The 23,479-nt window shown below is 56.3% G+C and overlaps 1 protein-coding gene across 1 annotated transcript; it reads left to right on the forward strand.

The window, feature by feature from the left end:
* The first annotated feature begins 243 nt into the window (after window positions 1–243).
* On the forward strand, window positions 244–22,954 carry TKT (transketolase). Its single transcript, XM_081073441.1, has 14 exons — window positions 244–487; window positions 7,512–7,629; window positions 8,498–8,611; window positions 9,431–9,528; window positions 13,235–13,426; window positions 15,068–15,186; window positions 16,939–17,132; window positions 17,846–18,010; window positions 19,216–19,372; window positions 19,496–19,626; window positions 20,314–20,397; window positions 20,504–20,597; window positions 21,875–21,997; window positions 22,657–22,954. The coding sequence occupies exons 1-14, from the start codon at window positions 381–383 to the stop codon at window positions 22,830–22,832; spliced, it is 1,872 nt and encodes a 623-aa protein (XP_080929567.1). The 5' UTR covers window positions 244–380; the 3' UTR covers window positions 22,833–22,954.
* Window positions 22,955–23,479: the final 525 nt, after the last annotated feature.

Genomic DNA, 23,479 nt, shown 5'->3' on the forward strand with positions numbered 1-23,479 from the left:
GCACAGTAGCATGGCAGCCCGGAGCTGCCCGCAAATGTTGCGGGAGGGAAAGGAAAGGAAGGGGAGTTTGGGCAGGTGAACAGCATCCGGCTGGTTCCCGAGACGCCGGACTCAGCGGCGGCCTCAGTTTCCTGATCAGCGCGGAAGGGCCGGAGAAGCCGCCGCCCAGGGCCAGGGGGCGGGGCGGGGCGGGGCGGGGCGGGGCGGGGCCGCCTGCGCGCGGCGGCCTGGGGTGATGCGGGCGCCCCGCCCCCACGGGCGGGCCCGGGAGTCTTAACGCGCCCGCGCGCGGTGCCGGCCTCGGCCCCTGCCGGTCTTTGCCCGAGCCGCCGCCTCGCTCCTGTGTCTCCGCGTGCAGCGCCCTGCTCGCCCGCCGCGCCATGGAGGGCTACCATAAGCCTGACCAGCAGAAGCTGCAAGCCCTGAAGGACACCGCCAACCGCCTGCGCATCAGCTCCATCCAGGCCACCACGGCGGCCGGCTCTGGGTGAGCGCGGACCTGGGGTGGGGGCGCCGGCCCCGGCGGAGCTCAGGCCGGGGTGGGGCAGCCGATTCGGAGGCCGCGCTCGCCGCCTGCACCCGGCGGCCTGTGGCGCAGCTCGGTGCCACCACGAGGGGGGCGGCGAGGGACGGGTCAGGTGGCGGAGGCGCGCGCCTCGCAGGCCCGGGCCCAGGCCGCCTTCCGCCGCGCCGTCTCGGCCGGGCTTCCGCCCCGGGGGCCTCGGGCCGGCTCTGCTCTAGGGTAAGATTTCGGCTGCGCCAAGGTGCGGAGGGCGAGGCCCGCACACCGGGCAGCCCCTCTGCGGCCCTGAGGGCAGGGCCACCAGTGCTGCGCCCGTGCCGAGCCAGGCCCCGCGCCGTGCGCCCTGCACGCGCGGCCCTCCGGACCCTGTCCACGCCGGTGTGGGGAAACCGAGGCAACGAGTTTAAGTCAGTTGCCCAAGGTCACTCACGGCGAGAGCTGGAATTTGAACCCAAACTGCCCAACTCGAAAGCGCCCGTTTTAACTCCTCATCTTGCCGGGAGACTCGGCCTGGCCCTCTCCCCACCTCGCACGGCCCCTCCCGTTTGCCGTCTCACATTCCTGCCACCCTCGGGTTGGAGTCCGAGTTTGCCGCCGGCGATTGCTGAGACTCCGAGCTAGGGAGTGGGGTGGGGGGAGTGCGGAGGAGGGCAGCCACGTGGAGGCAGAGCCCTGGCACCGGTGTGGAAGGGAGGTCTTCGATCTGACCTGGGGCAGGAGGTGGGGGGAGCGGTGGGAGAGCGGATACTTGGAAGGCTGAGAACCCAGGAGCAAGCCCCAGGGCTCCAGCAGGAGGAATGCAGTCCTGCGGGCAGGGCCAGCAGCCAGGTGCACTTTCCGCAGGTCAGAGGCTGGGGCACCCACCTCCCAATATTCTTTTGGGGCCAGCCCTTCTGGCCGAGAAGGTGGAGAAAGGCTGATGCTGATCCCCAGAAGCGTCCCTTGAAGACGACTAGTGGCCGGGACAGTGATAATAACTGGGGCCACCATACAGCTGGAGGCCACCAGTGGGGTGGTTAAGGTCAGAGTCTGTCCTGCTCTGAAATGAGAACAATGGTAGCTCCTATCACTGGGCTGTTTCCAGGATGCAAGCCTCGACCGTAGGGCCTGGCATGAGGCTGCACAAACAGGAATACATTGGGTTCGTGAAATGAATTTGGGGGCTGGCAGCGGGGTGATTTCCAAGAACCTTCCCAACCTAGCTGTGTGCTCAGAACAAAGACAAGATGCTAGCTTCTGGACAAGGATATACGGTCTGTATTACTAAGTAATTTTTTTTTTCCTTCCAGGGTGGGTATGTTCTAACCCTTTGTGCCTTTAAGACATCCAGTGCTCAGAAGGGATTAGACCTCTCTTGGCAGGCCCTTTCCCTTCCACCCCACCCCCATGCACACTTTGGACTTCTTATCTCTATTGGGTTTGTATCAGTCCTACTCATTGTGTGGGGTCCCCTGCCCTGGCAGGGACCCAGTTTATGTGCCATGCTCCCTCCCCTAGCCTGGCACACAGTAGGTCTGCACACCCTGTAATGATTCTTGGGTACTACAGGTCCCCTTCTCTTGACCACTTCTGGGGGTGACTCGCCCTGCAGGGCCTTGTTGAGCCCTACTGTGTGCTAGCCAGGCTCTTGGGGGTCTAGCTAGAGGGACAGCAGTTACCCAACTAAATGGTGTTATACCTCTGAGCACCTTGTAGGGCCAGATGAGACCTGCGGAGAGTTACACGGTTACTGAGCCCAATAGGTATCTCTGGTGTGACACAGCCTCCTTTATTGCTAGTATTCTCATGCATCCTGAGAAGAACCCTAGGAGACAGGCTATGACATACACATCTTATAGATGAGGAAGCTAAGGGTAGTGCATTAAGTGACTTGCCCACGCCGGTCACTGGTGGTGGTTCCATGCTGCCCAGTGAGGAGCTTCTTGCGTTTTCAGAAAGACTTCTTGGGCAGATAAGAGAATGGAGAGAAATTGGAAATGGGGAGGTCAGGTGCAGTGATGGCAGGTATCAGTCAGCTTGAAGGCACGTGGAGAGGAGCGAAACGTGTACAGCTGTTGGGAGATCCCAAAGGAGGGTGTGTCCAATGGGTCTCCTGGGTCTTTACTGCCTAGTTAAACTGATTCCTACGGGGGAAAATGCTGTATGAGTATAGAGCAACTGAGGCTTTACACCCGGGTTTACTTTGTGGTGTCTTACGGAGGGACTCACTGAGCTCCAAGCGTCCATTTGCAAAAAGAAAAAGTGTAAAATATAGTGATTTTTGCATGTTTGTGAGTGTGTAAAAGATACAGGAAAGAAACCCTTAGAGAAGATTTATTTTTCAGGAGGAAGTCACCCTGCTCTGCAACCCCTGTCACAAGAGACTTTGAAAGATGTGTGCCAAGAGCTAGATGTGTGTGCAAAACGAGTTTGAAAAGACTGGCGTTCGGGGCAGGGTTCCGGTCCCTGGATGTTGGTTTTGAGGCTCACTGTTTCCTCACCACGATGGGTGAGTCCCATCAAGTGAGGACTGAGTCCTGACTCCTTAGCCCAGGCTGGGCAGCAGTCACAGCCAAAGTGACCATCTGCCAGGGTGCCCCCTTTCTGGGCGAGCTGACGTCCCTGCGGATGAAACAGCACCTAGGTCAAGTCCTTTCATTGTCATTCACCCACACCGGCTGGACTCACATTGTTTCGTTGAGGACACAGGCTGTCGGGTTCAGAATTCGATGGGGTCCTGATTTCTCAGTAGCTTTCCCATTCCTTCGCCATCACTGACCCCTTGTCAGTGGACCTCACCAGGCCCCAGGGAGTAAGGACACTGGCTTCTGTGTCAGGAGAGCTGAGGGACAGAGGGCTCTTTGTAGAGGCAGCACCCACAGTGGCCAGAGCTTCTCCGGGGTCATCTCCTTCCACGTGCGGAGGGAACTATGGCAAGGGTCCAGCTCATCCAGGCTTTAAATAAAGGAAACCCACTGGCCTTACCAAGAAGGGGCTTCGCTGCTGAGGCTGGTGGTACTGGTTTCATAGTTCTTACTGACCAGGGCTAGACTGTGGCCTTATCCAAACATTGCTAAGTGTCATCTGAGGACAGAATTAGGCCTAAATTGGGGAAGCGCAGGCTGTGCTTTTAACATGTCCCCAGGGCTCTGACCCACAGCGTTGGAGAGGATACTTGCGAGCCAATGTCTAGCCAGACCTGGCTAGTGGGCACAAGGGCACAGGAATCTAGTGAAGCCGGGCTCTGTTCATAGCAGCTGTGCCCTTAGCAGAAAGGCCCTCCCCACCCAGGGCCTCGGTTTCCCATCTTTAAAGAAGAAATTCATAGATCGTGGTTTCTAAACTAGGTCTCTCAGGACTGTGACGGGCGAGCAGAGTGAGCAAGCTCTGGGGTGCTCCGCCCTGCTGTTGCAGGTTTCACATCCTGGTGGTCCATGTGACTTTGAAATGGCTGGAAGTGCATCCCTGTCCCCAGCTCTGGCATTCCAGGATGTTTTGGCTGAGTGCCCAGAGGGCCCCTTCATGTCTCTGGCCTCTCTGGGCAGAAAACCGCATCCAGGGCCTGCTTCTCGGCCCTGACTGAGGCAAGAGCGAAGCCCGTTGAGATTGCCCCAGCAGCGGCGTTTCCCAACTGGGTGTGAAGACACCTGACTTCCCTGGACTGACGCAGTTTTCTGCCCGAGTGACTAACTCGGCGGGGCTGATGGTCAGTGTTTCTTGAAGCTGGAATCCAGGTGCAATCCCGTGCATAGGGTCTGGCTGAGACGTGCTCGTGGCGTCCTGTGAGCTGACGACTCCGTGGTTCTGAAGCAGCTCTGCTCCCTGGCCTCGTCTTCTTTAGGCAGACCTGTTGTCACTCGAACCTGGTCCTACAAAATCAGGAACTCCCTCATTGCCACGGACCAGAGCTATTTGTCCTGCATGCTGGAATACTCTGAGGGCAGGACCTGTCCAAAGCCGGGTTCTTCGGCGGACTCTACTCTTGGCCTGAACTGTGAGGCAGAGTCCACTCCGAGGGGTGGGCTTGTGGGGCTGGAGTGATGCCACCAGCAGGTGGGTCTGGCTGACCTGGCCGCACTGTGTTGGGCTTCTTGTTCAGAAGGCAGTGCACCTCAGGGCTGCACTGCTGGGCAGGGGCTGGGCACACTTCTAGAACTTCCTCTGCTGGACTCTCAGGGTCTTTGTCTTCATTTTAAAAACAGATCTTGATTAGCTCTGTTGAGGTGTAATTTGCAAATCATGACATTTTAAGTGTATGGTTCAGTTATGGTTCTGTTAGTAAATTAACAATGATTTACAATAAGTTTTAATGAATCTACCACATAGAATTTTAAGGACACTTCATCACCCCTAAATGACCCCTTGTGTTCATTTGCTGTCACTCTCCCTTTCCACCTCTACTCCCAGCCCCCAGGCAACCATTAATCTCTTCTCTGTCTCTATAAATTTAACTCTTCTGGCATTTCATATAAATGGACTCATGCAGAATGAGGTCTTTGGGGTCTGGCTTCTTTCACTTAGCATAGTGTTTGGAAGGTCACCCATGTCTAGCATGAATCAGTACTTCATTTCTTTTACTTGCTGAATATTCTGTTGTATGGATTTACATATTGTTTATTCATCAGTTTCTCATAGCATTTACTTTTGTCCTAGCTCTTCTGATGGCAGACTGTGTGACGCTGGGCAAGTCACTTCCCTTTTGTGGACCTTGGCTCGTTTCTTCCTTCCATCCCCTGTGGTCGAGGTTGGGTGGAGGATGTCACAGCCCCAGACCACAGATGAGCAGGTGGCAGCACTAAGAGGTTAGGTGTCTGGTCCTCCAGCAAATGGTGGCTGATGGTGACCTGGGCTTTTCGAATACGTTATCTTATTGGGACTCTTGGAACCCCCCACATAGCATCCCCATTTACATACAAGTGAGAAGCTGAGCCTCAGAGAGGTGAAGCACTTGCTCAAGTCACACAGCCTATATCGCCACCTGGGACACTTTGCAGAAAGAGATCCCTGAAAGTGGATACCTGGCCCCTAAGGACCTGTATGTTTTTCCTTGGTGAATGTGGAGACAGTTCCAGCAGTGTGGCTGGATGCAGGCTTTGGAAGGGATAAAATATGGCAGGCTCACTCCTCATGGACCTAGAAAGGAAGAGTTAAAATCAAATAATTTTCAACTTCTGGTGTCTCTTCGTGGCTGAGCTCCCTCCCTCCACATCCACGCTGGGCCTGGGCACGCTTCTACCACATGCAGAATGTGCTGGTGCCGTGCCATTTATCTGTCACTCCCCTTTGCGGTAGCCAGATGGGAATATCACCCTAGGGTCACAAGGTAGACAGCACAGGCAGAGTCCTTGCACCTTCCTTTTTCCTTGGAGCAGCTTGGCCTACTGTCCACCTACATTTCCCCCCCATTCCTCTCGTAACAGGGTCAAGACTTTTGAAACAAGATTCCTCAGGGGTGGTGCTGCCCTTGGAAGTGGGAAGGGCAGGAGGTCGACCTAACTGGTGTGGACTGGGATGTCCTCCAGCTAAAGTTTGGCACCGGGGACAGGGCATTTGGGTCCCTCTCAGGCAGAGAAAGTTTCTCGTTTACATTTCCTCACCTCCCTCTTTCAGGTCTAGTGTCTTTTGCCCATGACCAGGAGCTCGTAGAAATGGTTAAGTATAAGATGGTCGTGTGCTGGGAATGTGGGTACTAAACCAGCATGGACAGTTCTGGATTTCTCTACTAATGTGTCTGTGCTGGGAGTGACTTACCCCTAACCTGGTGGGGAGGGAGGCGTGGGGACTCCAGGTGTTGCATGTGCCCTTGGGTTTGGCATTGGGCATGTTTTAGCGTGAAGGGACCTCAAAGAGCAGCGTCAGAGCTGCGCTGAGCTGCATGGAGGGGTGGCAGGGAGGCACGTTCCCTGAGGCTGACATCGTAAGAAAACTGGGCCAGAGGGCTTCAGGCCACGTTAGGCAGGAATTACAGCATGTCGCAACAGGAACCCCCATCTCCCGTCTATTCCCCGGGGGCAGGGCCTGGATTAGGCAAGTGGGTCCTAAGAGACCTGAACAAGTCTCATCTCTAGGATATAATGCTTGTGCTTTGTATTATTAATACTTTTGTCCAGTAGCCATTCAAATAACTGCAGTTAATAGAATGCGAGAGACTAAAAGCAGGGGGCCCCTTGACCCCCACCACTGCAGGGCCAGAAGCACAAGCTCTTGGCTTTTGTCAGCCCCACCTCAGCCCTTGTCATAGGCAAAAGGGATTTTTATCTTTTCGTGATTATACCCTTTGTAGAAGATGAGATTGTGTGTTTTGCCTTTTAAATTCTGCAGAAAAGTATGGTTCCTAGTGGCTACACCAGCCCTCAAAGTGCCCCTTAATAAAGCTGCCGCGTAGCCTAATGATGCTGGTGGGGAGCCTGTAGCCCACGTTTTCAGACTAGCAGCCCCACGAGGCTGGGAGGTTTGTGGTAATTCCACGAGCCTCGGTCCCTTACCCCCTGCCCATGGCCTCAGGACCAGCGCCCCTGGGGCCTGGGAGGGCAGGCGCCCCTCACAAGTAGTCAGAGTCCTAGGTAGTCCCCCCGGGATCAGCCACAGAGGCCACCACTCTCAGCTGCTGAATCCTTGTAATTCCTGCTGGGAGCCACCAGTCCGGAGCTGGGCTCCCCCTGGCACCAGCCACCCGCTAGATGCAGTGCTGCCTTGTACTGGTCCCGCTGTGGGCACTCTCAGCGCCCGCCTTCCTTACTCTAGTCCAGCAGCAGAATTTTTCAGCTATGTGACTCTGAGGGTCTGGACGGTTGGTCCCTGGGAGGGTACAACCCCCACGCCACCAGCAGTGTCTTCCTTGAGATTCATGTAACCCTCCTAGGAAGCAGGAGCACATGGCTCTCTGACTGCTTAGGACACCTGCCCCCCACCCCCAGGTCCCTGTACATGGGCTGGGGTGAGCCCTGTAGGTCATGTAGGTCAGGGGTCCAGGACCATAATGCATGTCTGTCTCTCTCTCGGGCCACAGCCACCCCACGTCATGCTGCAGCGCCGCGGAGATCATGGCTGTCCTCTTTTTCCACACCATGCGCTACAAGTCCCAGGACCCCCGCAACCCTCACAATGACCGCTTTGTGCTCTCCAAGGTAGGAGCCCAGCCTTCCACCCTTCATCTGGGGCTGGGGTCGTGCGGGGCCTGGACAGGTGAGAAGGTGCTGGCAGTAAGCCACCTCCAAGGGGACCCACCCCCCGGTGTAAGCCCAGGCTGGCCCACCCTTCTCCCCCAGGCTCCTTCTCCACCTGCCAGGCCCAGCCCCTCCCTCAGTGTCTTGCTCAGTGCTGACCCAGCTGGTAAACTGAACACGAGTGAGGGAATCAATGACAAGATTAATAGGGGACAGCAGAAATGATCTGCCGGGTGTTTTGCCTGTTTGGTGTTGACGTGCAGGACTCGAGTCCAGGTCTGGGTACAGCGTTGTAGCTTTCTACACTTGTCTTTGTGCTCTGCCAACACCCCCGGGCCATAGCCTGCTCCCTCGGGAGTGGGAGTGCATTGCAGCAGGGCTTGGGACGGGGTATCCTGGCCTGCCCCTCCCAAGTGAGAATCACAGCCACAAACCGCGCTACGAACCCCTGAAATCCACATGTGCCCAGGCCTGGCTCCATGGCCTCTGGTCTTTCCAGGCAGCCGTGAGAGCTTAGAAGTCTGTCCAAGTCATCGCATGCCACAAACCAGGGATTACGGGGGCCAGCTGCCTGCTGGCGTTTTGGCGTCAGCCAGCCTCACAGCTGTGCTTTCCCTGCACCTGTCCTAGGGCCCGCTCGGCCTTGGCTATGAGCACTGCAGGCTGGAGAAGCATGGAAGGAAGGGCAGTGGCCTTTACTGGCTACCTCCCCTGAAACGGATAGTTGGCCAGAGGCTTGGCCAGGCCCCAGGTTTCAGTGTGTGATGGGAAGAGCCCGCCAGTGTCAGCTGCCTGTCTGACCTCTCCGTCCACATCCGTCCCTTGGCAGGGCCACGCCGCTCCCATCCTGTATGCGGTCTGGGCTGAAGCCGGCTTCCTCCCCGAGGCGGAGCTGCTGAACTTGAGGAAGATCAGCTCCGACTTGGACGGGCATCCTGTCCCGGTAAGTGTGCTCCTCTCGTTGCCGCACGGGCTCCGCCTCCACTTCCCGTGTCCCCAGACCTGCTGGAAGGGGCTGCAGGTGTGCCTTTGGAGAAGCCAAGGGTGCTCATGGTGGAGAAGGGCACTGAAGTGAGCAAGGAAGAGGAGGGTGTTTGGGGGGCTCGCTCTCTTCACCCCAAGCTGGTGCTGAAGGGCAAGCCTTTCGTGGCCCCAGCCCAAGATGCTGAGTCAGCTGTGGAAACATCCTCTCCCCAAGCACCAAACACCTGGCTTCCCTTCCCCGCGGGGCCTCCCTGGCCATAGACACACAGCTCAGGAGAAGACATTTACCAGGGTGTCAGTAAGGGGTCGCAGGATACTGGTGACGCTCCAGGGGAGAGATCCAGTTTGCCCCTCTGGGCGCTAATCCCAGCAGGTGTTTGGAGTTCATGGGTTACCATGGAAACACACACACCCTCCGCCACCTGGGTACCCATTAGGGCCAAACGATCTGTCAGTTTTGTCATGAATTCTCCTGGCCACTGTGTGAGGTAGGTGATGTGGGCTCCCTCTACAGAAGAGGGAACTGAGGCCCAAAGCGGTTCAGCCCCCGGCCTGAGGTCACACAGCTCCTTGGTGGGCAGAGCTGGGATTTGAACCACACCTCCAGTTATTGCCGTATGAGGGTGAGAAGTCACACTCTGGGTGGAGGCTGCCCAGGGGCCCAGCGTGTACTGCTAAGTCTGAGTGGGGATGAGGCCGGCCCTTGAGTCCTGGATCCTGGGAGGTGAGCTGCTTCCTTCTCTCCTCTGTGAGTAACTGTGGTCCTCTGTTATGACAGAAACAAGCTTTCACTGATGTGGCCACTGGCTCCCTGGGCCAAGGCCTTGGGGCCGCTTGCGGGATGGCCTACACAGGCAAATACTTCGACAAAGCCAGGTAACACTCCCACTCCTTACCCCCACCTGGAGTTTGGAGGGAGGGGTACAGCCTTAACCACTGCCCCCAGGCACATCCTCTTGCCTGAGTAGGAGCTGAGTTAACAGTACATATGTGCATGTGTGGCCTGAGGCTGGTACCATGGCCAGTTCCCATTTGAGATAAGGAAATAGGCTCAGAAGAGTGAAGGGACCTGCCCAGAGCCCCTTGGTAGTGACTGGCAGGCAGGATCAGGTTTGAACGCAGAGCCCGTGCTCCTGACCAGATGCTCTTTGGCCAGAGTGCTTTGGCCAACGAGTTCCTGTGTCACCCCCAAGCCTGGTTCTTGGACCCAGAAGTCTCAGCAGGCTCCACGCCCCAGTGTCGGACTAAGTGCCACAAGTCCAGGCCGAGCTGCTGGCCTTTATCTTGGAAAAGGAAGAGTGTGTGTTCTGGAGGATTCTGGGCATCCCTGAGCCCCACCTACCAACCAGGGAAGAAACAAACATTGGAGAAATTGACCTGATCGTAGAGATTTGCTGCTCCAGCACCAGGTGGTTTGGAGAAGAACCCCCTGAGGCAGATTTCAACCACAAGGCTGTCTACTATGGCCCCATTTGGCCTGCAGATAGGTCTCTGCTGGGGAGAGGGGAGGAGTGTTAGCTGCAAGCTTTAAGGAAAGCACTTGTCAGGTGGTTTCTTCATGCCTTTACCCTTCGGGGCCCTATACTTGGTGCTCAGGGCTTTATAGGCTTTCAGCTTGATAAGCCCCCTTTGGGCTAAGTGGAGGCATGAGTACAGTTACCGCTCCCACAAATGGGGAAACTGCGCTAAAATGCTTGCCTACTGGTGGGAGGTAGGACTTGAACCCAGGGCTTGCAATTCGTAGTCTATATTCAGGCTCCAGGCTGCTCTGGGGGGCCTGAGGGAAGCACAGGAGGTTTGGGAAGCCCTGTGGGGAGGAAGCTTCCTAGAGGAGGGGCCAGTGGAGCCTGGCCTGCAGGTGGCGGGAAGGGTCCGGCTGTGCAGTGGTGGCTTTCCCAGTGCCCTATGGCCCGCAGAAGTGGCTTCCCTAATGTCCCCAGTCCACCCCACTGACGGAGAAGGGCCACGGCCAGGGTAGTCGTGGGGGTATGGTGGTGACTGCAGCCCCACTGAGGACAGATAGCTGCAGGGAGCCTGACTAGAAGCTACACACCGCAATGAGCACCTACTATGTGCGGGGGGAGGGGCTCCTGAGACTGCTGTCCAGGAGGTAGGCTGGGGCCGTGAGGCATCCCAGACCCCCTCAGGCCTGTGTCACCTGGCAGCACAGAGTTTGTCTTCAGTCCCTGGCTGGGCTTTGGGGCCAGGCTCAGCTATACCCAGGGTGATGCTCCGCGAAGTGAAGAATCACGCAGAGAATGGGATGTGTGTTTAAGACGATCTTATTTGGCACAGAACTGGAGATGTGAGTTAATTAGTCCTTACAGTTGCTTGAAATAATTCCCTGCAAAGGGTCATTTGCTGACCCTAACATAATGGAATAAGCCGGAGTAGGGAGAAGGACTTTAACTGGGTTCCCAGCTGCCAAGGTTGGCTAAGGCTCAGGGCCTGGGACTGTCCGGGGGGACGTGGGGGGGAGTGGCAGGGGCGTCACGGGAATTATCAGGTCCTGCCAGGCTCCAGGCTCCAGGTCCTGATAGAGCAGACCCGGCCTCCAGGCACGTCTCCCGTCCACCAACGTGGAACATGCATCACATTGGCCCTTCTTCATTTCTCTTTTAACTGTTTTTTTTCCATTATGAAATACCTACTCATTTGAAAAGTACAGAAAAACATTAAAAAGACATGAACATTTTCTTTATTCTTAACCATCCCACCATTTAAATCTCAATGTATCATATTTCCTTCACATTATCGTGAGAAGAAATTTAGAAATTTGTAATCCTTATATTTATATACTTTTACATTCTGCTTTTTAGAACATTTTCTCACCTTGTGACTGGCATGGGCTAGTTGTAACGACTGCATGAGTTCCGTTTTGTGGATCTGCTAAAACCCATTCAGGCAGTCCTCTGCAGTTGGACATTTGAGGCGGTTTCCAAAAACACCTCTGCAACAAACACTGGCCTTCTGTTTAGGGTCCCTTCCCTTTATGATAACTCCAAGCCTCAGGGTAAGCCCTGGCTTCTGTGGGGCTTGTTACAAGCCTCCCCAGTGTCTCCCCAGGACCCCAGGATGCCCTCCTGACCTGAGCCTGGTAGCCTGAAAAGGCCAGTCCAGCTTCCTTGGAAGTTGGTCTAGGGTTGGGAAAGTAGCCAGTCTGCTTGCCTGGAATCGCTTTCTGGGAAAGTTGATTCCCTACAGGCCTCTGTCTCCACCCCATCGGACTGGTGACTTCCAGGACCTTCTGTGCTAGACCCACTCCCCTCCAGGGTCTCTGGGCCCCTTTGCACCTGCAGTATTAGTTTCCGGAAGCATCTGTTAGTGGGGCCCTGGGACCTGCTCCTGGCCAGGACACCAGTGGCCTGGCTTGCTGGTGGCCACAAAAGGGAAGGGTGGTGGAGCCTCCTTGACTTGCTGAGTCATGCTGACAGTGCCATGGTGCTGTCTCCATCCCTTCTCTGGCTCCCTTTCCATCCCTGCTCAGCTACTCCCCAGCTGCACGGCCTTCAGAAAAGTTCCTTGACCTGTGAGCCTGTTTCCATATCTGTGTGTTTTGGGAATAACAACTGCACTTAACACCCCCCAGAGGGTTACCTAGCCCAGGGCCCAGCACCCTGCCAGAGCCCCTAGGAGCCCCAAATGCCACATGCAGCCCATGCGTGGGGTTCTTGTTTCTATGTCTGTGGCCTCTGCCCCTCAGCCATCACTCACATCTGGGGAGTGCTGGGGGGGTGGGAGTGTGTGGGGGGGGTGTCAGAGTCCCTGAACTGGTCTCCTTGCCTCTAGCCTCACCCCTTGGGTTCCCCCCTTCCCCAGGGCAAGGGAAGGTTCTTCTTATTGGGTAATTTGTCCCAAGTTCGTTGCTCTTTTTCCCATGTCACCCTGCCTTTGAAACAATCACAGTTGCCGTGTTGAGAGCGGGAGAAGGCCTCTAGGATGGAGAAAGCCCAGGCCCAGCTGCAGTCTTAGGCAAGAACCAGCCTTGGAGCGTTGGGGAGAGCCCATCCTGTGAGGCACATGTCCCCGCCATGAGCCTGGTCCTTGAGTCCCCTCATTAGTGCTCATTCCTCACCTAAGGTCTCTCCTTCTAGGGTGCTGCCTGGTGCTGTCACGGCCTGTCCAGCTCAGCTCCTTTGAGCAGAAAGGTCCCCTTTCCCTTGTCCCATGCAGCAAGTCCCAGGGCTCTCCCAGCACTCCTGGTTTGTGGAGAGAAATGGGTGCTCCCGTACAGTGGGGAGTTTAGCCCACCCCCACCCCCGCCCAGCTGAGTAGTTAGTCCCAATGAACATTCATTTTCCTCATGCACTGACAACCCCCCATTCTCTGGGCCTTACTGACCAGGCAGCTGTCACTTTGGATCTCTGTTTCGGGGCAGCCAGTACTTTCTGGAGCTCCTGACAGCTCCCCTCACAGCCAGTTCCTCACTGTGTGGACTTGGGGCGGGGATCGGGGAGCTGACGGCGCCACTGCACGTCCTGTGTGGCTGCTCCTTTACTCAGGGCCAGCTCCTCGGGAGGGACAGGCCAGGAGCACTGTCCCAGGTGAGAGGCGCCCGTCTCATACCCCCCCCCATCTGCAGCTACCGAGTCTATTGCATGCTGGGAGACGGGGAGCTGTCGGAGGGCTCTGTGTGGGAGGCCATGGCCTTCGCTGGCATTTACAAGCTGGACAACCTCGTCGCCATTCTTGACATCAACCGCCTGGGCCAGAGTGAACCCGCCCCGCTGCAGCACCAGCTGGACGTCTACCAGAAGCGCTGCGAGGCATTCGGGTATGTGGGCAGCTGCGGCCTGGGCGCCCGCACGGCCTGGGAGCCGTCTGTGCTCGGCGGTTTGCACGTGTGGAGGCTGAAGCCAGAGGCTGATGCGTCTCAATTTTTCAGGGCTTGACTAACAATTTCAGACTTTGGGCATTTGGACTTACAGTGGCACCCAGGCCACCTCATGCTTTGCAGGCCAGGCCCAGTTCTGAGTGAACACCATTGTTTGTGTGGTTGTGTGGCGTGCTAGTTGTCAGAGCTTCCACACAACAACATCCTCGCACCCGCCCTTTGTTCTTGGGTGAGGGAGGGGGAGGAGGTGTGCAGTATGAACCAGGCTTGCTCTGCGAGGCTAAGGGACATGTGGGGGTTTGAACGTTAGTCTCCTGTGCCCGGCCCTAGTCAGCATGTGGAACAGCAACAGTCCCCCTCTCCTAGTGAAATGGAAGAAATGGTTTTCAGACTTCCATGGGCCTTGAAAGGTTGTGAATTCAGTCATGTTACAAAGTAGCAGGGAGGTCCATCTGGGTGGGTATCCGCCAGAGGGACCCTCACCTCAATGTCCCGCCCCTCCCCCAAGTACCAGGTGCTCTGCAACCGGTCCCAGGCTCAGCCTCAGCTGAGGACACTGGAGGACTCTGGGCCAAGGACATCCGGGCCTCTGAGGGCCCTTTGCAGACGAGTCAGTGATGGGGAAGGTCGAGGTGGACTTGCAGTACCAATTACCCAGACTGACCTGGTAGAGGGAGGAAGTGAAGAAAGCAAGTATTCCCTGTTGGGCAGAAGAGGAAACTGAGCCCCAAAGTGCCTGAAGGGCCTGGTCAAGGCCACATTAGGCTGGGGACTTCAGTATAACCCTGGCAGCCAGGTCTGTGTCTGTAACCTTATGGCTCTGAAGCCAGATTCCTTACGTCCTGGCTCCATCACTAACTTCCTTCGTGACCTTGGGCAAGGTTACTCTACCTTCAGTGTCTCAGTTTATTTAATCTGTAAAATGGGGGTGGCAACAGCGCCCCTACCACCTGGGCGGGTGTGTGTGGTGAGAATGACATGGGTTAATGTGTGTAGTGCTTGGCCCGGTACCTACACAGAGCTATCACTCGATGTGTGATAGCTGCTATTTTCATTATTAATATGCCGTAAAAAGTCTCAAAGGGATTGCCTTAAAGAGAACGGTCGCCCTGCCCTGGTTCCTCTCCTTCCCCTAGATATTTGACAACATGGCTCATTTTAAAATTTCTAGCAACCACATCCAGCATCTGTGGAGTGATTAGATGTGTCCCCTAAATAAAAATTGGGCCAAAAAATTCATCAAGAATCTAACAGCAGATTCCAAACCTAGTGCATCATCCCAAAAGCAGCTTTCAGTAGGAAATGAATAGATTGGGAACAAAAGAGACAATAAATGAACTAAGCTTTGAATTATTGAGGAGAGAGGAGCAAAATCTGTTCAAAGCAAACAAGAGGAAGTAATGTGAAAAGAGAAAATAAACCTAGATTGGAAACAGGAATGTTATTTTAGATTTCCTGACTCCTCCAGCTCTTTTCCATTGCAGTTATGCAGTGGAACGAGGACAGGCTTTCCCTGGGGACCCCGTTCAGGGTCCTCGGGCACCTGGCCCTTGCCCCTCACTCCCTGCTCTCTGTCCGCAGCTGGCACTCCATCATCGTGGACGGACACAGTGTGGAGGAGCTGTGCAAGGCCTTCGGCCAGGCCAAGCACCAGCCAACAGCCATCATTGCCAAGACCTTCAAGGGCCGAGGGATCACCGGTCCGTAAGCATGAGCCTCCTTCCCCGCTCCCACCCCTGGGGCTGGGTCCTGGGCCTCACTGCGAGGGTGGGGGTTTCAACGGGGGAGGCACGTCTCTGAGGTCTTGTGTCTGGGGAAGCAGCAGCCCTTTGCTGCCGTAACAAGTGCACCCGGGCTGGGGAAGGGGGAGCAGGAGACTGTGCTCCCTGAGGTGACTCCGCGGTCAGTGTAGTTGAGCCAGGACTCGAACCTGCTCAGGCTGGCCGTGGCTGAAGGGCCTGTGTAGGCAGGAGAGGAGGGACTTAGGGAGGGCCTGTGGGTGCAGAGAGGACACTGGTGTGGGAAGGTCCTGCACAGCCCCTCCCTGGCTGGCACCTACAGAACAGGCTTGACGGCTCCAGTCGTCTGCCCTGAGCTGTAGGGCTGACAGAGCCCCTGGAGAACCCAGAAAGACCTGGGGTTTTTTCTAGAGGTGGTGGAGCGGGACACCTCTCAAGCTAACTAGAAAAGTACTTCACAGAGGTGTCCTGTGCGGGTGGAAAGCCTGGGAGGGTCTGGAAGAAGGTTCCTGAGCTAGGCATGAGTGGTGCCAGCATGTTGCTCCCTGGCATGCAGGTGTGGGCTCCAGACCTTGAGGCTGGGCTGGCCTCCGCCCCTCGCCCATTTCAAAGATGGGAAAATAGGGCTCAAATGGGACACTTGCCCAGGGACATGGAGTCTGTGGCACTAGGTCGACTTCACTGTGGCGCGTGCCCTGGCTGTCCCCCTGCTTGCCCCGGGGTCATGGCTCCCTCTGCCTGCGTAGACTCGGGGTCACTGAAGACATTCATTGCCATCTATGAGGAGGTGCTCTGCTGTGGGAGCCTTCTGGGAGGGAGGGACACGGAGGCCTCTGGGATGTTGTCACAGCCCCAGTGCTGCTGCCTGAGAGACCCCCAGGTGTCCCCATCGGGCAGGATCTGGAAAGCTCGCTGCTTCTGGGAGTTTTGGGGGGGTCTTCAGGGCTGCTGGGTACTGCCTAGAAGGGTGATTCCTTAATTCTGCCCAAGCTGAGGTGACCTTGGAGGAGAGGGTCATTAAGCCTTGCTGGTCTCTGCACAGCAAGGCGCCATGTGGGGGGGGGCCCCACTCTGTGGCATCAGGTACCTGGGCAGTGCTCGCCCTGTCCTAGGTCTCAGCTTTCCCTCTGATGGCCAGGATGCCAACCTGTTCAACACACTGATTTCTATAGCAGACCCCTCTGTAGGCTCAGGCTGGGGAGCAAAACACAGAAGAGAAGGGTGCGGGGCGATCTGCTCATGCCGCTCCCCTCCCCACTCTGGCTGTGAGCTGCTGGAGGACTAAGTGCCTACCGTGTTTCCCTGAAAATAAAACCTAGCCGGACAGTCAGCTTTTATGCGTCTTTTGGAGCAAAAATTAATGTAAGACCTGGTCTTATTTTACTGTAAGACCCGTTCTTATATAAGACCAGGTCTTGTATTAATTTTTGCTCCAAAAGACACATTAGAGCTGATTGTCTGGCTAGGTCTTATTTTCAGGGAAACACGGTATTCAGTGGGGGCCAGGCGTGTGGAGTCCTGGTCACCACGCCCCTCCTTTCCCCACCGCCATGGTACCCAGTGCAGGGCTCTGCTTGACTGGCGATCCCATCCCTCCCTTCCCCCTGGCCTGCCCTTGATGGGATGGTGGGCCAGGCTCCCTGGAGCGGCTTCCTCGCCCTCTCGGAGCTTCCATCTCACCTGGCCCTCTGTCCTCCTATGTTGGACCTACAGGGGTAGAAGATAAAGAATCTTGGCATGGGAAGCCCCTCCCCAAAAACATGGCTGATCAGGTCATCCAGGAAATCCACAGCCAAATCCAGAGCAAAAAGAAGATCCTGGCGACTCCCCCGCAGGAGGATGCGCCCTCGGTGGACATCACCAACATCCGCATGCCCACGCCACCCAGCTACAAAGTCGGGGACAAGGTAGAGTAAGGCCTCCCTTTTCTGGACGAGCAGGGTGGGGTGGCTCTGGTCGTCTGGCTCCCTGAGGCCGGGGCCGAGATGTGGCTCTGGAAGGCTGGGAAAGACAAGAGATGGATTGGTTCAGGGTGAGGAGGAGCCCTAAGGTTTTGTTCCTGCCAGTTCCCTAATGGAGACAGCCCACTCTGGAATTATTTGCCTGCAGAAGCTCAGAGGGCATAGTCACACAGCAAGTTACTGGCAGCTCTGGGATCAAAGCCCATGACTCCTGAGTCCCCCCCATACCTGGTCCATCAGGGTCTTGGCCTAAGCTCCGTGTCTGGCCTGGCAGAGGTTAGCAGGCCTGCCCTGCACCAGGGCCCTCCCCTGGCTGAACCTGTCCATGCAACTAGCGTCGGGCTTTCTGATTCCCAGACTCTCTATTTCTGTGTAGAGTGGGGTGAGTTCACAGACCTCTGTCACGGGAGGGGAAATTGGGGGTGTTAGGACATCTTTTGCAGCTCAGATGGCCCACGGCTATCCTGTAGGGACTCCCAGGTTCGTTGTAGAAGTTCTCAATGGCAACCTTACAACCTTAAGTTTCCACAGGGTTGTGTTGTTGGGTTTCCTTTTCTGCCCCAGTTTTTATTTTCCTCCCTAAAAGATGTAGTCCACCAGACGGTGTGCAGGGCTCCAGGCCAGACCTCACATATGCCTTCCTACCGTCCTCTCCACAGATAGCTACCCGCAAGGCCTATGGGCAGGCCCTGGCCAAGCTGGGCCACGCTAGCGACCGTGTCATTGCCCTGGACGGGGACACCAAGAATTCCACCTTCTCGGAGACCTTCAAAAAGGAGCACCCAGACCGTTTCATCGAGTGCTACATTGCCGAGCAGAACATGGTGAGTGGCAGGGGCAGGCAGATGTGCAGGGCTAGTCATGGGCTTGGGGCAGAGGTCTGAGGCTTGTGGGGCGGGGCTAACGCCCTTCTGCTCCTTTGGGCAGCTACAGTGGCAGTGCCAGGTGCTGCTGTGGCCTAGCCCAGGGGACCCCAGCATTGGCCCTTGACCTTGAGTAGACACAATTCGGAGGAACGTCATGCCCAGGTGCACAGGTACTGGATGAGTGTGTGAATGGCGCTGAATGGGGCTGCAGGGGCACACAGGAGGAGCTGCGTGTGGGCCAGGCGTGGTGGTGAATGGGCTCGCTCTGGGAGTAAAGGGCCTTCTTGACGGAAGGGGGCACAGCGAGGAGGCTTGAACATGATGGAGTGGCAGTCAAGACTGCTGAGCCCCTTTTGTGCCCAAGGCTCTGGGCCTGAGATGCACACAGTTGCGTTAGCTGCCCCTTGGCTGGAGCTGAGGTTGTGGAAAGGGAACGTTGTTTTGTTCTGTTTTTCAAAATACCTGCTCCTCCCGGCCATGTTGCCCAGCCAGGTCTGCATGCTTTACAAACCAGGAGCTTCCTCTCTGTGGAAGGTCTTCCAACTGAACCTGAGTTTGTCTCTGTGGCTTCTAGCCGTGGCAGCTGGAGGGTCCAGACTAGACTGGCAGGTTATGTGGGCTAGCGAGGCCCCAGGTGCTGGGGAAGAAGGGCTCATGTCACTGGTGGGTTTCAGAACTCTGGAGGCTTTTTCTGAAACCAGTTGTTTCCAGCTGACCTGGAACTAGTGTCCGTACTCGTAGTGCTTCTAGGCGAGGGTTTCAGCACTGGCGCCTCCACAGAGGGCATGGGAGCTCTGGTCTCTGCAGAGGCCTTGGGGCTGGTGGGCGAGATTGGAGAAGCAGAGTGATGGAGGTGGGATTTGCAGAGACTGGGAAGAATGAACCGTCTGTGCCCAAACGTGACTAGCCTGCTCTGTGAAAGGCTTTGCTTGTTGCTAGGGGATAAAAGAAGTTCCCCAGGACATTAATTTAAAGAGAACTTTTGAAGTGGTTATTTCCAGGTAAAGGAGTTTGGTGTTTGGAAACAGACTGTACAGTCCATGCCTGTGCAGAAACCATTTGCAAGGAGGAGAGCTGACAGTTACTAGGATGGGAGAACCCCCACCCCCACCCCAAGAGGGTCCCTGGGCTCCCTGGCCACCCTCTTCCCCCTCTGCCCACAGGTGAGCATCGCCGTGGGCTGTGCCACACGCAACAGGACCGTACCCTTCTGCAGCACGTTTGCAGCTTTCTACACACGGGCTTTCGACCAGATTCGCATGGCGGCCATCTCCGAGAGCAACATCAACCTCTGCGGCTCCCACTGCGGCGTGTCCATTGGTGAGTTGAACCGGGGCCAAGATGCTTATACCTGTCACTTCCCTGGACTTCTGGACCCAGTGGGGCCAGGATTCCATTCCACACATAGAGTCTTATTTCCGCACATCCTTGCCCACCCCCCAGGGGAAGATGGACCCTCGCAGATGGCCCTGGAAGACCTGGCCATGTTTCGATCAGTCCCCATGTCAACTGTCTTCTACCCAAGCGACGGGGTGGCTACAGAGAAGGCGGTGGAATTAGCAGCCAATACGAAGGTGGGTCACATGGCTGTTCTTTTTCCTGCTAGTAACTAGCTCTTCCCTGGGACAGGCGGGGAGGCCAGCATGCAGGCATAGAGCTGGCCACTTCCTGCTTCAGAGTGGTGTCTCCTGACCTTGCCCCTGGCGTTTGTGGCTTGTAGAAGTTACTCTAGGAAAAATGAAGTGCACACCACCCTTCCTGCCTCGTGGCAGACAATGCTAATTCATCATCGCACTTGCTCCACTAAGAATCCTGGCAGTACGCCTATCTCTCCTTGACTTGGATGCACTAAGATATGAACTGAGCAACGTGGTCCTGACCAAAGAGCCGTGCTGCCATAGATCAGATTGCCCTGTGGTTCCCGTTCCTCAGCCTGAGGGCCAGGGGCGTGCCGGTGCACTCTGGGTGAGCGGCCCCACTTGCAGGCCAGTCTCTCTGATGGAAAAGTGCGGCTTAGGGTTGGCAATGCCATTGGGACTCTCTCACTCAGGAAGAGTGTTTAGAGAAATGCGCACTGCGGAGGATAAGAATCCTTTTTCATACTCGAGGAGTAGCCAGCATGAGGTGAATGCAGACACCTCCATGGGGACAGTAGGGTGGAGGAGGTTTGCAAGTGGGAAGTGATGACTTTCTAGAAAGACTGCTCTCTGAGGTTGGATGTGTGACATCCTGTAACCCTCAGTTTTTCTGTTTTGTTGCAGGGCATCTGCTTCATCCGCACCAGCCGCCCAGAAAACGCCATCATCTATAACAGCAATGAGGATTTCCAAGTCGGACAAGCCAAGGTCAGTGTGCTTCTTGCCCCCGTGACACCCCACAGAGTGAGCCTGAAGTCAGGGCCAACCCAGGCCACCAGTCTCTGAGCCTCACTGGCCCCTTGCGTCACCCCAGGTGGTCCTGAAGAGCAAGGATGACCAGGTGACTGTGATTGGGGCCGGAGTGACCCTGCACGAGGCCTTGGCTGCTGCTGACCTGCTGAAGAAAGGTAAGGAGGGAGGGACCCAAATAGTTTTGGCACTGACTGCGTCCTAGGTCTTGGTGGTGGGAAAGGATTTCATCTAATGAAGTGATGATTTTAATAAAAGCCACCCTTTGAGCACTTCCTGTGATACTAAGTTCTGGGGCTGCAGTGGCCACAGTCCCTTCTCCATGGCCCTAGAGTTGAGGTGCCCTAGTATGGTGGTCAGATCAGAAGCCCTGGGTGCCTACTGATGGGGTCGAATCGCCACTGAGTTGGGCACTACTTGAGTTATTCAGCATCACCGTGCCACAGTTTTCCCATCCATAAAATGGACTGTCGCGTTCTGCATGGGGCTGTCCTGGGGATTCAGTAAATGCAGGTGTCATTATTGCAAGCTCACAAATGTTCACTACTGATACTGTAGTGGAAGGTGGGCATGAGCCTTCCCTGCAATGTAAGTACAGTAAATGGCACGTCTCAGCTGTGCTGAGCAGAAAGGAGGGCGGACGTGAACGTCCTTAGGAAAATGACCTCAGATGTGCGTGGGACTGACAAGCACAGGGGGAAGTGAGGAGGCCCAGGCAAAAGGAATGGCGTGTACAGAGCTGAGGAGCTGGAGAGAGGCCACGGCAGGAGAAAGATGGGCGGGAGAAGCTAGGGTGTAGATCGGGAGAGGGTGTGGAGCAGGTGTGGCAGAGTTGGACTTGTTCTTCTGAGGTCATTCTGCTGGGTTGTCACCTGGCCTGACACCCTTGTGCTTGCCTATGGCCACAGCTTCCCACCCCATCACTCCACGATCCCGTGGCTTAGATCAGACCCCTGGAGCTGTCCCTCTGGCTTCCCCTTTGAGGAGGATGAAGGGAAGCTGCTGAGGCCCACACATGCCGCTCAGTGTTGTTTGACAGTCTGAAGGCTGAGAGATCCTCCGGCCCAGGGTGTGAGGGAGGAGAGACGGGTGTTCCTCTCTCTACCCTAAGACCAGGTGCTCCTAAAACAGGCCACGGAGGGCTCCCGGGAGGAGGTGGGTGGGTGCAGAGGGCCAGAAGATATTGGCACCACAGAGAAGCAGAGGAAGGGGGCAAGCACTTGGGGATTGGCAAGCATGAGCTCATTAGTGGGAACAAGGGGACAGCTGGTCCTCCCCAGGAAGGGACAGGCTGCAGCCTGAGCTTTGAGCTGCGTGACAGCTCTCAGGACACCCCAGGCTGGCCCCTCCCTAGGGGCCCGCCAACGGCCACCAAAGGGCAGACCCACGGCACCCAGCCCGTTCCCCTCAGCTATGCCTCCACATCTCCCCTCAGAGAAGATCAACATTCGAGTGTTGGACCCTTTCACTATCAAGCCCCTGGACCGGAAACTCATTGTGGATAGTGCCCGTGCCACCAAGGGCCGGATCCTCACAGTAGAAGACCACTACTTTGAAGGTACCAGGACTTGGGCCAGAGGACCAGGTGGTTAGGGGAGGGCCCGGGGGCATCGGGCTGGACGTCCCTGCTGTATCCCAGCCCCACAATGGCAGCTATGGCCCAGAAACCCAGACGTGTCCCTTGGAGCAGCTGGGACTTGGCCTATTAGGCGTCAGGCTGGGCCCGGGACCCAGCGAACTCTCAGGTGCTGCAATTGCTTCATGCAGCTCCTGCCACCCAGGAAGCCAGTGGGGATTCCGATCTCATGCTAAGAGTGGGAAAGGTGGCTTGTGTCCTCAAAGTTAAGGCTGTTGAGAATCAAACTGAGAAAGCAACAGAATTCACAAAGCGGCCCCCCATAACCACACACCACCTTCTCACAGGGGAGGAGAGGGGCCTAGACTCCGGGCAAACGCAGGTGCTAGTCCACTGATGACAGTTGCCCAGAGGATGGTGTTAAATATGATTCTGAGGCCACATTTGTGCTCATGAAAAAAATTAAAAAGTATGGTGATTGATTAGTGATACCTGCCGTGACTGCATTGTGGGGCAGGGGTGGTATGTGTGCCATCTCTGCAATCCTTGGGTTAGGGAATAGACTTAGAGACTGGCAGAGGGCCAGGGGACACCCACTGCTGAGACCAAATCTCTTGACTCACCTCCTTTCCTTTGCCCAGGTGGCATAGGTGAGGCAGTGTGCTCTGCAGTAGTGGGCGAGCCTGGCATCACTGTCACCCGCCTGGCTGTTGCCCAGGTACCAAGAAGCGGGAAGCCAGCTGAACTGCTGAAGATGTTTGGCATTGACAAGGACGCCATTGCACAAGCTGTGAGGGGTCTCGTCACCAAGGCCTAGGGAGGCTATGAGGTGCGGGATAAGGGGTCTACACATTCCGGAGAGATTCTGGCAGAGGTGCTCAAAGATGTACTGAGAAGAGTAGTAAATATATGTTTTGAGAAAAAATGAATTTGGCCCTGAGGTGATTTTTCTTTGTGGATGCAGCCGGTGCTGGTTCTGGGGAAGAAGGGTGGAGGGAGTGGGAAGGAGTGGGGTCGGCGCCTTTGGCTCTGGGCCGGGACCTGGGTGTCCCAAAGTCCTCTGCAGTCCCTTCCTCCGGGCCCAGCATCTGCCTGCCCCCACAACCGCTTGTGCCTCCCGAGCTCTGCTAGGCGACAGTGGGCTACATTCTACCTTCAGCTCAGGCTGCAACCCACCTCGCCGCCGGCCCCAGGGAGGCTGGGCGCTGCCTCGGGCCAGGAGCTGTCCAGGGCCCCTCAGCCTCCTCACCGCCCCCAAGACTCTGCAGTCAGATAGCTCCCAGGGTGGGAGGTGCCGCATTTGCTTACCGTCCCCACTGCTTGCCATGTCCTCTTAAATCTCAGAGAAGCAGAGGGATACAGGGCAGCTCATGTCCTAGGGAGGAAGGTGACCCTCAGGTTGGCATCAGAGCTACCGGTGGTGGTTTAAATAGGAAGGTTCAGCTGCCACCCTGCACCACATAC

This window comes from Rhinolophus hipposideros (genome assembly GCF_964194185.1).
Source record: "Rhinolophus hipposideros genome assembly, chromosome: 14".
Taxonomy (NCBI): Eukaryota; Metazoa; Chordata; class Mammalia; order Chiroptera; family Rhinolophidae; genus Rhinolophus; species Rhinolophus hipposideros.

Excerpts from the sequence above, each read along its gene's own strand:
- TKT (XM_081073441.1), top strand. The coding sequence starts at position 381 with ATGGAGGGCTACCATAAGCCTGACCAGCAGAAGCTGCAAGCCCTGAAG. Across the intron at positions 7,630-8,497 it reads ACCGCTTTGTGCTCTCCAAG|GGCCACGCCGCTCCCATCCT; the intron begins GTAGGAGCCCAG and ends GTCCCTTGGCAG. Across the intron at positions 15,187-16,938 it reads CAAGGGCCGAGGGATCACCG|GGGTAGAAGATAAAGAATCT; the intron begins GTCCGTAAGCAT and ends TTGGACCTACAG.